Source organism: Amblyomma mixtum, chromosome 8, assembly GCF_055824585.1.
Source record: "Amblyomma mixtum isolate Tamu chromosome 8, ASM5582458v1, whole genome shotgun sequence".
Taxonomy (NCBI): Eukaryota; Metazoa; Arthropoda; class Arachnida; order Ixodida; family Ixodidae; genus Amblyomma; species Amblyomma mixtum.
The window spans coordinates 64,998,043-65,014,034 of NC_143019.1; the positions used below are offsets into that span (position 1 = coordinate 64,998,043).

General features: G+C 50.3%; 1 protein-coding gene and 1 pseudogene across 1 annotated transcript; one reads left to right on the top strand and one right to left on the bottom strand.

Annotated features, from left to right (window-relative positions):
- Positions 1 to 401: 401 nt before the first annotated feature.
- On the top strand, positions 402 to 2,261 carry LOC149332768 (uncharacterized). Its single transcript, XM_089555872.1, has 3 exons — positions 402 to 648; positions 725 to 970; positions 1,099 to 2,261. Exons 1-3 carry the CDS (start codon positions 417 to 419, stop codon positions 2,166 to 2,168), a joined length of 1,548 nt encoding a protein of 515 aa, XP_089411998.1. The 5' UTR covers positions 402 to 416; the 3' UTR covers positions 2,169 to 2,261.
- Positions 2,262 to 9,581: 7,320 nt separating this feature from the next.
- Positions 9,582 to 12,062, bottom strand: LOC149332769 (uncharacterized; annotated as a pseudogene).
- Between the last annotated feature and the right edge of the window lie 3,930 nt (positions 12,063 to 15,992).

The window sequence follows — 15,992 nt, forward strand, 5'->3', positions numbered from 1 at the left end:
TGGAGTGGTTAGCGTGCTCGTCTCGCACTCCGGAGACCCTGGTTCGATTCCCTAACTCGACCAATTTCCTACTCGGGTTATTTATTCATGTGGTCTGACTAGAAATGTTAATTGGGCTAATTGGTATTTACTATTGTTCTAATGCCATCCATAAAGTCCTGTCACTCACCTGTCAAGTTTTGGAACTCTCTAGAATGTTCGATACAGTGTCTATGAAAGGTCTATACATAGCTTGCACCGACGTCACATCCGGTAGCCGTCGGCTGCTAGTCGGCCATGCTGCCGAACCATCGCCGCCTTTCCGCTTCTAGCTTACTGCGGCGTGAAAGTATAGTGTACTAGAATATCTAGTACACTATAGTGAAAGCATTTGTCAGCTCGCGTCGTTTTTGTCTGCGTCTCTCCACAGCTTCAGTATGGTTTTGTGCGCTGTAGTTGGTTGCTCAAACCGTAGCGACAGCTCAAGGAGAAAGAAGAAGCCGACGAACTCAAATTTCTACCGAATTCCGAGGATCATAGCAGACAAGTACGAGCGTTCAAAGACGCTTAGTACAAATCGGCGCACATTGTGGCTGTCACGTATTAAGCGAGCTGATTTGGACCCGGACAACCCCAACTTACGTGTGTGCGGAGCGCACTTCATAACAGGTAAGTGACTTGTGTCATGAACTAAAAGTTAGCGAAAACTTGGGAAGCAAGGACTACACCCTGATTTTGATTGCAGGGGCGCCGGCCGATTTGTTTGAAAACACGAACCCAGACTGGGCCCCGTCATTGCAGCTCGGCTACAACACTAGGCGAGTCGGCTCGGATCGCCACGAGCGCAGCCAGCAACGGCGGCAGCGAAAACGACGTGCCGAGACCGAGATGACTGGGTCGGAAGAGCCGTGCGGCGTCGCCGCACCCGTGCCCGATGTTCCCCCATCGCCGCAGCAGGCTGAGGAGGTCGACGCCGGAGAAGAAGAAACAGGTGAGTCGGCCTTGCACCATGCCTTCATAGCCTTACCTTAAGAAATAATTACGTGGTCGTCCTGCAGTCTGGCCCTTTGCCAACTCGTTCTTTCACACGACCGCTAAACGATGAACGTTCTCTTCCAGGTGTTTATGTGCAGACAGATATGGGCATGAGCGACATTGGGGCATTGGAACAGGAATGCATCAGACTCAACGACTGCTTGTACACTGGACGTTCCGAAAAGGTGCAGCTTGAGATGACAGAAGAATCATTGAGAAGTTCAGAGCCCAAGGTAGTGTTCTACACAGGGATGACAAGCTTCACGATGCTTCTTGCCATTTTCAAAATGCTAGAACCATTTGTTTCACATAGTGTGAACAACAGCCTGGCAAAGTTTCAAGAATTCGTGCTTTTCCTAATGAAGATCAAGCTAAGTCTTCAAAATGCTGACCTGGCCTTCAGATTCAATGTGTCTGAATCTACTGTCTCACGCATTTTCGACAAGTGGCTTCATGTAGCTTACTGCCGCTTGAAGTCTCAAGTTATGTGGCCTGAACGAAGTGCGCTGCAGCGCACCATGCCGCAAACATTTTATGATTCATTCGGCAGTGATGTGGCAGTCATCATAGACTGTTTTGAGATCAAGATTGAGAGGCCGTCGTCATATTTGCCGAGGAGTGAAACCTGGTCGACTTATAAGGGCAACAACACTGCAAAGTACTTGATAGGAATTGCCCCACAGGGTATTGTTACGTTCATCTCGGAGGGCTGGGGAGGCCGAGTAAGTGACAAACATATCACGGAACACTGCGGGCTCCTAGACAACTTACTCCCTGGAGACGTCGTTCTAGCAGATCGAGGGTTTAACATTGCAGACAGTGTTGGTTTCTACTGTGCCCGGCTACATCTGCCAGCATACACAAAAGGGAAGAAACAGCTGTCGGCTGCAGAAGTGGAAAGTACAAGGAAGCTTGCTAATGTACGCATTCACGTGGAAAGAGTAATTGGACTCATAAGAAACAAGTTTCTGTTGCTGAAGTGTGTCATTCCGATCGACTATGTGACATGTCGACAAGGTGACAGCATCACTCCACTCGACAAAATTGTGACCGTGTGCTGTGCACTGTCCAATTTATGCCTTTCAATTGTCGCTGCATTGAAGGAACCGAGCAAAGGGAATGTGCCCGAATCTGTTGATGGGTGCCCACCATGACTGGTGATTTATGCACGAGTGCAAGAATGTGGTCATTGAAGAAGTTTATGGGATGCAGATGAGCAGAAAATAATTTATTTGTGCCTCCTCTCACTAGGCAATCAAATGGTATTTTTTCATGGAATGGAGCATACATGGCCCTCATGCTTTTTGCCTGAATACACAAAACTAAATTTTTTCGGCAATTTGTCATCCTACAAACTTTTGTTACACTGTACCTATTTTTGCAGGTGTGGGCATAAACAAGTAGAGCACACTGTAATGCTCTGGTTTGGTATGGTTTGCAGTTTGTGTGAGGAATGCATATACCAATTTCTGGTGGTATATGTGATACTTCCGTGTCCTTATATTTTTGTCAGCTGCAGATCAGGTGTTTAGAATTAATTTTAACAGTTGCCATGACCAACAAGTATCCTTTCCTTTTGTATTTGCATTTTTGTATTTGTAATAAACCACTTCATCGTCAAACATTGCCATGTGTGAACAGTTCATATGTGAAAACTTCTATGAGTTCAACAGGTTCTACTCAGAGTGGTAGCCAAGCTGGTGCAAGACTTCAAAGCTTTTTATTACACTGACTTGGGGTCAACTGAAAAGTTTGACGCCAGTGGATGGCATGGCTAACACTAAAAGTTCCCGTGTGCTGTTTAGTGCACGTTAAAGTTGGGATACAAGTTGTACTGTCAAGAATATTGGGTGGCAGTGATTGACATGGCTAATGAACTAAAAAACCCTGTGTGCTGTTCAGTGCACGTTAAAGGACGCTTCAGGATATGACAGGTTGTACTGTCAAGAAAAATTTTCAAAGTCCAAAGCAAACATCATGTGTTAATGCGTCATACCTGCACTGTTCGTACTACACATGGAGTTGCAGAATCAGTGGGCAGCTCTTTGATGGCAGGAAGTGAAAGGCTGCGAAGCTTCATATTTGCTTGTTTTGGCTGCAGTTTCATAACACTTATAGACAGCAGCTGTTGTATGGTACTGGTGTGGTTAGCCTTACACTGATCTATCAACAGCTCCATAAACACAGACAGACAGTATTTCCCAAACAAAGCAACACATGGGAAGTGTAACTGGCCACAGGTTATAATACACTGAGCTCTTGAGATAACAGTACACATATGCACTACAGAGGAAAAGACTTCTTCATTTGAACATACTGTAGGATGGGGGTTTGTTAAAGGCACTGGGACCTCAGGAGCAGAGCGGCAACAGTCCGTGGTCGGCGAAGGCGAGAACACAGCACGCGCAGCGATGGCAGCGCCGCCGCTAAGCAGAACGGTCGTCTTCGTCTTCACAATTGCCCCCGGGGAAAAGAGGAGCCAACCTGGCGACTTAGGGCGCGGGCAGGATGGCTGGGTCGTAGAATGGCTTGAGGCGCTGGACATGAACAGTCTCGCGTCCACGGCAGCGGCGATCAGAAGACGGCACGAGAGGTTCGACTGTGTAATTAACTGGAGATGTACGCGCCAGGACACGCGTTATGGGCCGTGGTATTTGGCGAGAAATTTTGACGACAGGCACGGAGTATTTGTCGGAATCCAGAGCCACACAAGGGAGCCATTGGGGAAGTGTGGCGTTGTTTGATTGAGGTCGTGGCGGGATTTCTCTCTGCACTGGTTGTCAGTTGTGAGAGCACGGGCGATGCGGCGACAGTCTTCGGCGTGCTGGGCGGCTTCAGATAGAGGCGTATACTCGGAAGCGTCGGGTTGGTACGGCAGAATGGTGTCGATGGTAGCAGAAGGGTGACGGCCGTAAAGGAGAAAGAAAGGAGAGAAGCCAGTAGTGGACTGTGTTGCGGTATTGTACGCATAGGTTACATACGGAAGCACAAGATCCCAGTTAGACTGGTTTGAAGAGAGGTACATAGATAACATGTCACCGAGGGTACGGTTGAAGCGCTCGGTGAGACCGTTGGTTTGCGGATGATATGCGGAGGTGGTGCGATGAATTACATTGCACTTGGTGAGCAGTGCCTTCACAACATCGGATAAGAAGGCGCGGCCTCTGTCGCTCAGCAATTCGCGAGGGGCGCCATGACGAAGGATGAATCGGTTTAAAATAAACGAGGCAACTTCGGAGGCTGTGGCAGCTGGAAGGGCGGCGGTTTCGGCATACCTTGTCAAATGGTCAACCGCGACGATAGCCCAACGGTTGCCGGCCGAAGTGTACGGAAGGGGGCCGTATAAATCAATGCCGACGCGGTCAAATGGGCGTGGCGGGTAGGGTAGCGGCTGCAATTCTCCAGCAGAACGTTGAGGTGGCGGCTTGCGACGTTGACAGGTAAGGCACGAGCGCACGTATTTGAGGATGAAGGTGTACATGCCACGCCAATAATATCGTAGCCGGATGCGAGCGTAGGTCTTGAACACTCCGACATGACCACACTCCGGGTCAGCGTGAAAATGGGCGCAAACTTCCGAGCGAAGGTGACGGGGAATAACTAGCAACCACTTGCGGCCATCTGAGCTGTAGTTGCGGCGATAAAGGAGGTTATCACGAATTGAGAAATGGGAAGCATGGCGGCGAAGAGCACGCGACGGAGAAGCAGCCGTAGGGTTTGTGAGGAAGTCAAGAAGAGAAGAGATCCATGGGTCGGCACGCTGCGCCGAAGGCATGGCGCTGATGTGAAGCATCGGTGAGGAGGCGTCTAAGGTTGAAAGGCTCGAAGTATTGGCTGGGAGTGGGCAGCGCGATAGAGCATCGGCGTCTTGATGTTTGCGGCCAGTACGATACACGACGCGGATGTCGTATTCCTGGAGGCGAAGGGCCCACCTCGCGAGGCGACCGGATGGGTCTTTCAGAGAGGACAGCCAGCACAGCGCGTGGTGGTCGGTCACGACTTCAAACGGGCGGCCGTAGAGGTAAGGGCGGAACTTGGTAAGGGCCCAAACTATCGCCAGACACTCTTTTTCAGTGACCGAGTAATTAGATTCAGCCTTTGTGATCGTGCGGCTGGCATAGGCAACGACGTATTCGGCGAAGCCAGGTTTACGTTGCGCGAGTACGGCGCCGGGGCCTACCCCACTGGCGTCAGTATGGACCTCGGTGGGTGCGGTCGGGTCGAAATGGCGAAGGATCGGTGGGGCAGTGAGCATACGGCGCAAGGAATCGAAGGCGTCGTCACACACTTGGGACCATTGCGAAAGATCGGAACTGCCGGACAGAAGTTGTGTCAAAGGTGCAGCGATTGAGGCAAAGTTGCGTATGAACCTACGGAAGTAGGAGCACAACCCTAGGAAGCTGCGCAGTTCTTTGATAGAAGTAGGTCGAGGGAACGCAGCCACAGCACGAAGTTTAGCCGGGTCCGGACGGACACCCTCCTTGGAAACAACGTGGCCTAAAATGGTGAGTTGGCGAGCGGCAAAATGGCACTTCTTTAAGTTGAGCTGGAGGCCGGCGTCAGAGAGGCAGGTCAAAACGTGCTTCAGGCGGTAAAGGTGAGTGTCAAAGTCAGGCGAAAACACGACGATGTCGTCGAGGTAACAGAGGCAGGTTTTCCACTTGAGACCACGCAGAATGGTATCCATCATCCGCTCAAACGTGGCGGGAGCATTACAAAGACCGAAAGGCATCACAGTAAATTCATATAGGCCGTCAGGTGTTACAAAAGCTGTCTTGGGGCGATCGGCCTCTTCCATGGTACCTGCCAGTACCCGGAACGTAAATCTAAAGAGGAAAATATCTCGGCACCTTGCAAGCAGTCTAGTGCGTCATCGATGCGTGGCAGGGGATATACGTCCTTGCGCGTAATCTTGTTAAGGCGGCGGTAGTCTACACAGAAACGGATGGAGCCGTCTTTCTTTTTGACAAGCACAACTGGCGAAGCCCATGGACTGCTTGAGGGTTTAATCACGCCGCTCTTGAGCATTTGGTCGACTTGATCTTCAATAACTTGGCGCTCGGGTGCCGACACACGATAGGGGCGCTGCCGTAGAGGAGCGTGGGCACCTGTGTCTATGCGATGTGTGACAGTCGACGTTTGGCCCAGTGAGCTGTGATGACAGTCGAAGGAGGCGCGGAACTGGTTGAGCAAGTCGACAAGCTGCGTGCGCTGCTGCGGTGGGAGATCTGCGTCGATGGAGCGGAGAAATAGTTCGGTAGATGAAGGAGTGGGTGTAGAAGATGGTGGGCTGAGCGCAGCGAGACTGATGTGCGATGAACTGGCAGTCTCCTCATGGGTTAAAATAGCCGCGACAGGTTGGACACTGCCGACACATTCGCCACGGCGCAGAGCACTAGGGTAGGGAAACGGGTTACAGACCCACAGTACGGAAAGGCCAGCAGAAATAGTCAATACGGCGTAAGGCAGAGGAAGGCACTTGCGCCGGAGGAAAGTATGGGCTGGCGTGAAGAGAACAGTGTCATCACGAGAAGGAGCACAAGAGGCGCACAAGGACGGAAGAGCATGGAGGCAGGTCGATGTCTTCGGTGACGAGGGCTTTAATACATGGCGGTGAAGGAGCAGCGTCCGGCAGGGATTGGGGCAGAGCACAGAACCCGACTTCAGCGCGAGCGCAATCGATGACAGCGGCATGACGAGAAAGGAAATCCCAGCCCAAAATAACAGAGTGAGAACAACACGGCAGTACGACGAACTCGATCGTGTAGAGGACATCCTGAATTAAAACTCGAGCGGTGCAAGCTGCCGACGGCTTGATGTGCTGAGCGCTGGCTGTGCGCAGCGAGAGACCGGCAATTGGCGTCTTAACTTTCTTCAAGCGGCGACAAAGGTTTGCGTCTATTACTGAAATTGCGGCGCCAGTGTCTACAAGGGCCATGACAGAAATTCCCTCTACCGAAACGTCAATAAGGTTCGCAGGGGCCAGCTGAGGTCTTTGGTAGTTCGACGAGGACGCAGTTCTTGCCTCAGGAACTGCGACATCTAGTTTTCCTCGTGAGAATTACTTGGGCGGCGACGCATCGGAGAAATGGAGCGTCGTCGCGGCGAAGGGGAACGGCGGTCGGTAATCGCTGAACGGTCGGGGGAGAAAGGACGCGGGGACGCACGGGGCTCAGCAGACGCGGAGTACTGACGCGCTGGAGGCCAGTACCCGACCGGCGGTGCCGAAACTGGGAGACGGCGACGGCAATGGCGGGCTACGTGGCCAGGCAATCCGCAAGTGTAGCAAATAGGCCGGTTATCCGTCGTGCGCCAAGGATCTCGGTCTCGTGGAGATGGGCGCAGATAAGGGGCCGGCGCTTGTACGGGCACTGACATAATAGGGTACGTAGGCGGCCGAGGTTGTGCGACAACTTCAGCGTAAGTCATTGGACGGGCGACAGGTTTTGGGGCGACGTTGCCATAATTGAGAGGGGTGGCGACTGGTCTTGGGGCGGCGTCAGCGTACGCCAGCGGAGCTGCGACAGGTGGTGATGAATGCGCTGACGGAAGCACCTCAGCAACCTGCTCTCGAATTGCATGTTGGAGAGCCGGGGCCAAATATGGTGGCGACCCTTGAGGGCTAGGCAAAAGCGAAAGCTGACGGGCCACCTCCTCACGTACAAAGTCCTTCATTTGCTGCAGCAGATAGGAGCTGTCAGCTGCGGGTGTCAGTCCAGAAAGTGACTCTGGCTGAGCTGAGTGCTGACGAGTCAGGACCCTCTGCTTACGCAGCTCCTCGAAGCTCTGGCACAGCGTGATGACTTCCGAAACGGTGCGCAAGTCCCGAGCGAGCAGCATTTGAAAGGCGTCATCAACAATGCCTTTCAAGATCTGCTTGATCTTGTCAGCTTCCGGCATGCTGACGTTCACTCGGTTGCAGAGGGCGATTACATCTTCTATGTAGCTAGTGAAGCTTTCGCCGACCTGCTGCGACCGTTCACGCAAGCGTTGTTCGGCGCGAAGTTGTCTGACAGCTGGGCGACCAAACACTTCTGAGAACTTCGTCTTGAAGGCTGACCAAGTCGCAACGTCCCCTTCATGGTTGCGGTACCATAAGTTTGCGACGCCGGTAAGATAAAAAATTACATTGTTGAGCTTTGTCTCGTCATCCCACTTGTTATACAGGCTCACCCGCTCGTAGGATGCGAGCCAGTCTTCCACGTCATGGTCATCTGTGCCGCTGAAGATAGCCGGGTCCCTTTGGCGAAGGGAGCCGGCACAGATGACAGTCGGTGGGCCTGCTTGCACGGCTTGGTGTTGGATGTCTACAGGCATCGCAGGTGTCGGAAGAGTGCGGCTACGGAGCTCCAGAGCCGATATCGTTACCCGGCGACTCCACCAAATGTAGGATGGGGGTTTGTTAAAGGCACTGGGACCTCAGGAGCAGAGCGGCAACAGTCCGTGGTCGGCGAAGGCGAGAACACAGCACGCGCAGCGATGGCAGCGCCGCCGCTAAGCAGAACGGTCGTCTTCGTCTTCACAATACTGCTAGCCTCACATTTGAGGCCGTCGCAGGAGAGGGACATCATATACACGAAAATAACACAGTGCAAGTATGTGTGAACACAAAGGAAATTGTAGTCCAGCAAGGCAATATGCATTATACAAACACTAAAGAAAATGACAAAACAGGAGCAAGTCGCATATTTCGGCAAAAAAAAAACAACCACAGTAACGAAAATGCAGACAAGTTTTAAAGTTGGGCAGCAAGAAATGGTGTAGCGGTGGTCCTCCGGTGTAGCAGTGGCCCTGGGTTCGAACCCCGGTCCAGGACGAATTCTTCTTTAACTACGAAGTTTCTGAGAAAGCTGTATAGCTTTCCTTTGTAGCCGTATGGCTGCGCTCGGGGTGGATGCCAATGAGTAATTACTCCCTTATTACAAGAAATGAAACAATAGCTGCTGACGAATGATACTGTCGTGAGTAACGCACAATAAGGTTAGAAAAAAAACAAGCTAGATAAAGTCAGGATGTCAAGACAACTAAACATCCGCTGTACAGACGCATAAAAGTTGGACAACAGTCTGAAGCACACTGAAGCCTCTGCCACCACAACTGCCGTATGCAAGAAAACCAAAATTAAGCACACTGCTTCTCGTTGCTTTCTCTGCACTGTGGGCAGTACCACTGCTTTGTTTTAGGCGCTCGTGTTAGTCCAACGCAAGAAAAATGGAACCATTTGTATATGCAGGCTTCACTGTCGCAAGCAACCATTTTTCCAGTCTCTGGTCCATTGCAAAAGCAATTCACTTGTTCACGCAATGCAGTTGTTCCAACACTGTTCTTCTGCCTGGTGAAATACTTTGCATACAGTTCGGGGAGCACTGCGTTCACAAAAAACCTCTCTGAAATTGAGAAAATATTTTCACAGAAATCTTCATCCCACTTGATGCGTTCGATGTGAAGAAGACTCGGTGCCCAAACTACAAAATCGCAATACTTCACCTGGCACACAGCCATCTGTGTCTGAACTTGATAATAATATTCGTGTGTTTTCTGAAGCTGCATGATTCCATTGACTTCAGTCAGGCACGTGTTTTCATCAGTGAATGCAGTTGCATTCCTAAGCACGTATGGGCATTTGAACTCTGCCACACCTTTTCCGCAGCAGCTGCATGAAACCAGAGCATCTGGTGTAGCCCCAGCAAAAGGATACCTAGTGCTGAGGTGCAGGCCTGACTTAGACAGTTTAAAATTTTCATGTTTTGTGCCTTCACTACGTGCGTAAGCCGCTAAGGCATCCGCCTCATGACTTCTACCCCACATGATAGCTGGCAGCTTCATAGTTTGGGCTTCTGGGTAGCAAATCTCTTTGATTAGGGACACACTAGGATTTGCTACTCTCGTGTGGCATGCTTTCTTCATAAAAGAAGCAGTTACTCTTCCTGCTCTGTGAAGGAACCATTGTGGAGAGTCACTCTGCTGTTTCGTTAAAGACTCTACTTCCTTAACGGTGTCCTCCGAAATACTGAAAGTAGACATGAAGTCCTTTGCTCTGTTCACGAGCACCTCGTAGCTGTCGCCTAACGCATCGTCAGTGAAGAGATTTCTTAGGTGTGCTGCTGGCTTTTTAATTGGTTCCTGGAACACATCGCATCTATCCTCAAGCACAGAGAAAAGCGCTGGTACTGCACCATCTTTCCCGATGTCATTATAAAGTGCACTCAGCTCCTCCGGAGAAGGTCCTGGAATTTCCAATCTCCTCCTCTTCTGCTGGCCTTCAGCACGTGTGCCATCCATCTGTTCTTTGCGCCCCCTCGATGAAGTGAAGTTTATGTTTCTCAGCCGTTTAAACTGCACCTTTTCAACATAGGCTGGCAGCCAGATGTTCTTTTTCTGGGTGCATGAAACTGAGTCTCTCATGCGCACTCCAGTTTCCGCAGCAAAGAGACAAGCTCCAACATGCGAGCACGTCTCACCTGTACCTGCCATGCAGGTGCAATGAGCAACAAGCACAGTGCCATTTGCCTTGCATAATATCCAGGCTTTAAAGGGGCCCAGAAACACAATCTTAGTTAACTGTTTTGCCTGTTGATTGCATACAGTGTGTTATAATGGTGCTAATAGCGTCGGTAATACCGCGTACATTCCGTTTTTTAATATTTTAATGTCCTCCCAAAAACAACTTCATGGCTCTGATGGTGTCGCCACACAGTGGCGGGTTTTTAGCAGCGGATATGACATCACCTGGCGCGAGCTTGATGACCGGACAAACAGTAAATATACTGCAAATTGTGTGAAAAATAGAGACACATTTTGTCACCTGTCTGCGTTTTATATTAGATCAACAAAAACAATTTGTTTGTCTTAGATTAAAAGCCCTGCAAAGCAAGTAAAATAAAAATACACCACCAGGGGCGCTCTGGCATGGAAACAACGCTGCCAGTCTGTTAGAGAGCAGGCAACCATGGAGTACAAACTTCCGCGACGTGCTCTGCCTGGCTGTTTTGATTGGTTGCGCCAGGTGCCGTCATTGGGAGAGCGAAATAGGAGTGGGAAGCCCCGCCAAAATCGAGTTGAGGGCAGCGTTTTGTTTGCTTGTATTTTGAAATTTCTTCACTGAATAACTCCCGTTCCTGTGCATCGATTCCTGTAATTCTTTTTAAGTCAGCATCTGTGTGACATAAAGAACCCACCTGAAGTATAGCCGGTATTCCCCCAGGCAGTGTTTAGCAGCCCCTTTAAGTGGGTGGTCGCTGAGCCTTTGGGAATGGTTGACCTGCGAAAATATTGTAAAGTTGTACATAACAGTGCACTTTCTTTGTTTGCACAAAATGAGCATATGCACAGCAGACAAAGTGGTCTCGGACAGAACAAGTTTCCAGTGCTCCAGCATTGTAAGCGGACAGGCATAGTTTATCTTCATTACTGCATTTTTGCAGTGAAATTTCTACTAATCGCCGTGCTCCGTAAATTTCCCTTCGCGGACGTTTTGAAATTTTCCTCTCACTAAGCGCTGCCGCCACAGGCAGAAGCACGGTTTATTTTTCATTTGCATAAATTCCAACAGTCATTTTTTTGCGTATGTTCACTGAGAGACATGCCAGAAAAGTTCCCTGAGCTTACCTCTCCGAGCAGAAGCACCTTTTCGTCTTGTAGGCGCACCGCAGATAGGCTTCTCACCCACCCGCTGGTGAAATAGTTATGCGCCTCTAATGATTTGAATGCTTTCATTTCTTCTAATGTCACAAAACTAGAGGAGTACACTAAATAGTTCACGATGTCCCCGTGAGTCACTTCAGGGAACACATCAGCGTCCATCGTTGTATCAACACCCAGTCGCAGCGTGTACGGATCTCTACCGTCGCACATTTGCACTTTTTCTTCATAGCGTACGCGCGCCGATCCAACAAGTTCAGAGAAATAGCTCGCATTGAACGGCTCATTCCTCTGAGGAGGAGGCATCGCGTCCGAATATGTAGGAATAATCCAAAGCGTCTCGGGAGCGGTCCGGTGTCACGGGTCTACGGAGCGGACGCATGCGGACGGAGGAATGGTTCGGCAGCATGGCCGCAAGCGCCTCAGATGGCCGGAAGTGACGACACGTGCAAGGCATGTATAAACGTCTAACTTATAGTGATGGGCAAATAAGCATGACTTGCACATTTCGGGACACTAGTTAATGTATGATTAGTGATAGTTAACATGATCTTAACTAGCACACTATTTAATTATTGTTTGTTAATGTACAGTACGGTCCATTGTTAAAGGGAACATACGATCGCGTGGCCTCCGCGCTTCGCGAAGCTATGTTGCCTTGATGCCGCGAGAATGGGCGGCATCAGGCACACGCGCGAAAAGACCAGCTGACGTGGTTACTGTGCATGCATCTTGTGTCGTCAATTATCGCACGTTCTGGGCGGCAGTGCTTCGCAAAGCACGGAAGCCGCGCGATCGCACGTTCCCTTTAACAGTGGACCGTACTGTACAGGCGCAGTGCACAGTCCCACATACCACTTCTTAATGCCCGCTATGCGGTGAACACCCAAAGCTTTACCACGTTACATGGGCCTGTCAGAGAATGCAGGCAGCGCCGATAAACAACACACCAACACCGGAGCAGTGGGAGGCTGCGCTGTCCAGCTCGAAGCCTGAAGAGCAGCTCAAGCTGATCGACAGGGCTTGCAAGACTGCAAAGGCCGCTGGGGCCCTGGACTGAGGGCTCCACCTACGCTGCAAGAAAGAACCCTTATACAATAAAGTTTTTCATTCATTCATTCATTCATTCATTCATTCATTCATTCATTCATTCATTCATTCATTCATTCATTCATTCATTCATTCTTAACTACTACTAATTACCAATTAGTCATTAAGTACAATGATGGAATCATGAAATCCCTTTATATCATGTTCTGATGTCTCTATTGCACGCGATTAAGTAACGATTGGCTGTTGATTGGTATATGCCCATATAAGGCATGCATCCGAAACGCGGAGAGAGAGAGAGAGAGAGAAACAACTTTATTGCCATAGATTGGAGGGATTTAGGGCAGGTGGGCTTGGTGTGGCCCCCAGGTGGGGGCGACTTCCTGGGCCCACGAAAAGAGTGCCAGTTGGATGCTCTTCTCTGGCCTTTTGAGGACACATTTGCTAATACGTCTTGGTCACGAGAGTATGAGGCATTAAAGGCTTTCGCCTTGATACAACTACGACGCCGACGGCTTTTCGACCGAACGAGCTGTATACGCTGGTGCGCAAACGACCTCGCCCTCTACTCTCTTCATCGACGTTTTTGCACTTTCCCTCGAAAAGCGGACTGGAGTCGACTTCTGTCGCATTCATGTAAACGCGGCTATATCCTCAACCACAACGTATCGCATTAACAACTGTCGCTGAAAATCGCGTTGACACGTGGTGACTGTCATGTCATTTCTTGTTTTAACCTTAACCCCAGAGCAAGAGATATGAGGGTTATGAGGCATCGCACGCGACCGTGGAGTGCTTGTCTTCGGTCGCAAGGATGCAGATGAGCAGTGGGAGTAGAATTTAAACATGGCCGGGGCACTCACGCGTGTTTTACATCGTGGCGCAGGGGCGCGTGTGCGCGAAAGCAACTGATTGAAGAAGCAGTAAGAATGATGTTACGTTCCCTGTGAGTGTGTGTGAATAGGGCGTCATCAGTTGCCGCAATGTACCTTTGTTTTTGTAGAGGGAGAGAGAGAGAAAAAACTTTATTGCACAAGGAATTCGGGGCACGCCCCAGGGTCCCCGCACGACCCCACTGTACTCAAGTGTTTATGTTCCTAAGGTCCATAACACTGGCAGCCCGGCCGATTGCGATGGTCTGCACGGCCGGGTCCTCCGAGCGCAGCAGGGTCTCCCAGTCCTCCCAGGTCTTGAGGTTCTCTAGGTCCCGCGGGGGAGGGTCCGCCGGGCAGAGCGAAAGGATGTGGAGGGAAGAGGCGAAGGGTTCTGGGCATAGGGCGCATGCCGGAGTGGGAAAGGAGGGATGATAGTGGGCTAGGGTAAGGGGTGAGGGAAGAGAGTGTGTCTGTAGTCTGCGCCAGAGCGTTGCGTGTTTGTTATCTAGGTAGGGGTGGGGCGGGGGGTAGAGCTGGCGTGAGGCTCTGCAGGCCTGCGTCAGCTCGCTGAATGAGTGCATGCGCTCCTTCGTGAATCCCCGATCCGAGGGCACCTGAGCCCGGATTAAAGAACCTCGGGCTAAAAGGTTGGCGGGCTCGTTTCCGGGATTCCCGGAGTGCGCGGGCACCCATATCAGCTCCACTTGGCGGGGCGGGGGTGCATCGGGCGAGTCTAGTATGCCAAAAGCACGGATGTCCCTTTTTGATCGAGAGTCCAAACAAACTTCTCTTATGAGGTGATTGCTGAGGGAAAAAAAACAGCCTGGGAGTTAAAGGAAAAAAATAAAAAGGAAAGTTGGCCGTATGGTGACCCTTCAATCTTTCGCCAGCGCTTGTGTATTCGGCTTGCTCCACAGATCCACCTGGCACTGTTCGCTGCAATAAAATGGCGAGGGCTTAGCTTTAAGCCTGGTAGGTTGCGAAAGCGAGCGCAGCGCCTCTAACGGAAGGAATGCGGCGCGCCGCGTCTAAAGAAGGAACGCAGTGCGCCGCGTCTACAGGTCACGCGTGGCTACCAGCGGCCGCTGTGCGACGACTCGACTTGGTAGCCCATCTCTCACCCTGGTATGACGTCACTAGGCATGGCATGACGTCAGAGGTCATTCTAAATGTCACGCGTGGCTACCGGCGGCCGCTGCGCGACGACTCGACTTGGTAGCCCATCTATCACCCTGGTATGAAGTCAGAGCTCATTCTAAAGGTCAAACGTGGCTACCGGCCACCGCTACGCGAAAGGCCGTTCATGAGTGTAGTATTGCTTTCGCAATAAAAGAAAGTTTGTTTTGCGTGGCACCGTTTCGACCACGGAGCGCACATGAAACGTCGGAGAAACCACACGCACTCTTTTATTTTTTTTTCTATATTCCCTCTTTGCTGATGTCATTCAACGCCAGCTAACGAACTTTTAGCCTTGACTGCCGGGTTTTAAACCGGCCGTTCGGCTTCCTGAAAGGGGAAGCAATACAACAAGGTAGTTACTGCGCTTCTGTAAATTTCAAGCCTCAAATCCAACACGCAGCGGGCGTATGCAATGCTGGATTGAAGTTTAATAGTTTGCCATCGTTGGTTGGCCATTGAAGTTTAATAATTACCATACGTGGTATGGGACTGCACTTCTTTCTCTGCTCCTCTTTTCATTCATGTTGGTCAAATGTTTAGGGGAATCGCCCTAGGTGGAGTAGATTTGTAATATAGGGAGTAATTACGTTGTCATCCACCCAAGCGCAGCCATACGGCTACAAAGCAAAGCTATACAGCTTTCACAGAAACTTCGCAGTTAAAGAAAAATTCACACTTATGCGGGGTTCGAACCCGAGACCACCGCTTCGCCGGTCATTCATCTCTTCCCGCACGGCGGAGTTCAGGCGCACACCATAACGAGGCAGTTGCCGTGTCTTCCCTTTCTTTTATAACGTAACATAAGCTATAGCTCATCAATCCCGCTCAACACACCCAACGATTCAGACGCTTCCTGAGAAGTCGCACACGTGGATTTTGATAATTTATGAATGTCACATTGCGTAAATAAGAACAGATGTATATTCTCCATAGGTTTTTGCGCAACAATAGATCAATAGATTTTTGTAAATTTGCATGAATTGCCTACGTATGTACGCAATTTAAGTTTTTTTTTGCTACGTGTTAGTCCTCTTATTAATCGACTGTTCATTAGTTACTCTAGTTAGTGCAATATTTTACTCAACACGTACTGTGTTGCTGCTTTCGTGTGACTTGCACAGAGGAACCCCAGCTTCGTCAAACAATTACAAACTGCGAAGTCCGTCGGGTGTTGTCTGAAAAATAAAGGTTGAATTGGTGGTGGTATCAGCAAAATGACTTCCACACTAGAGC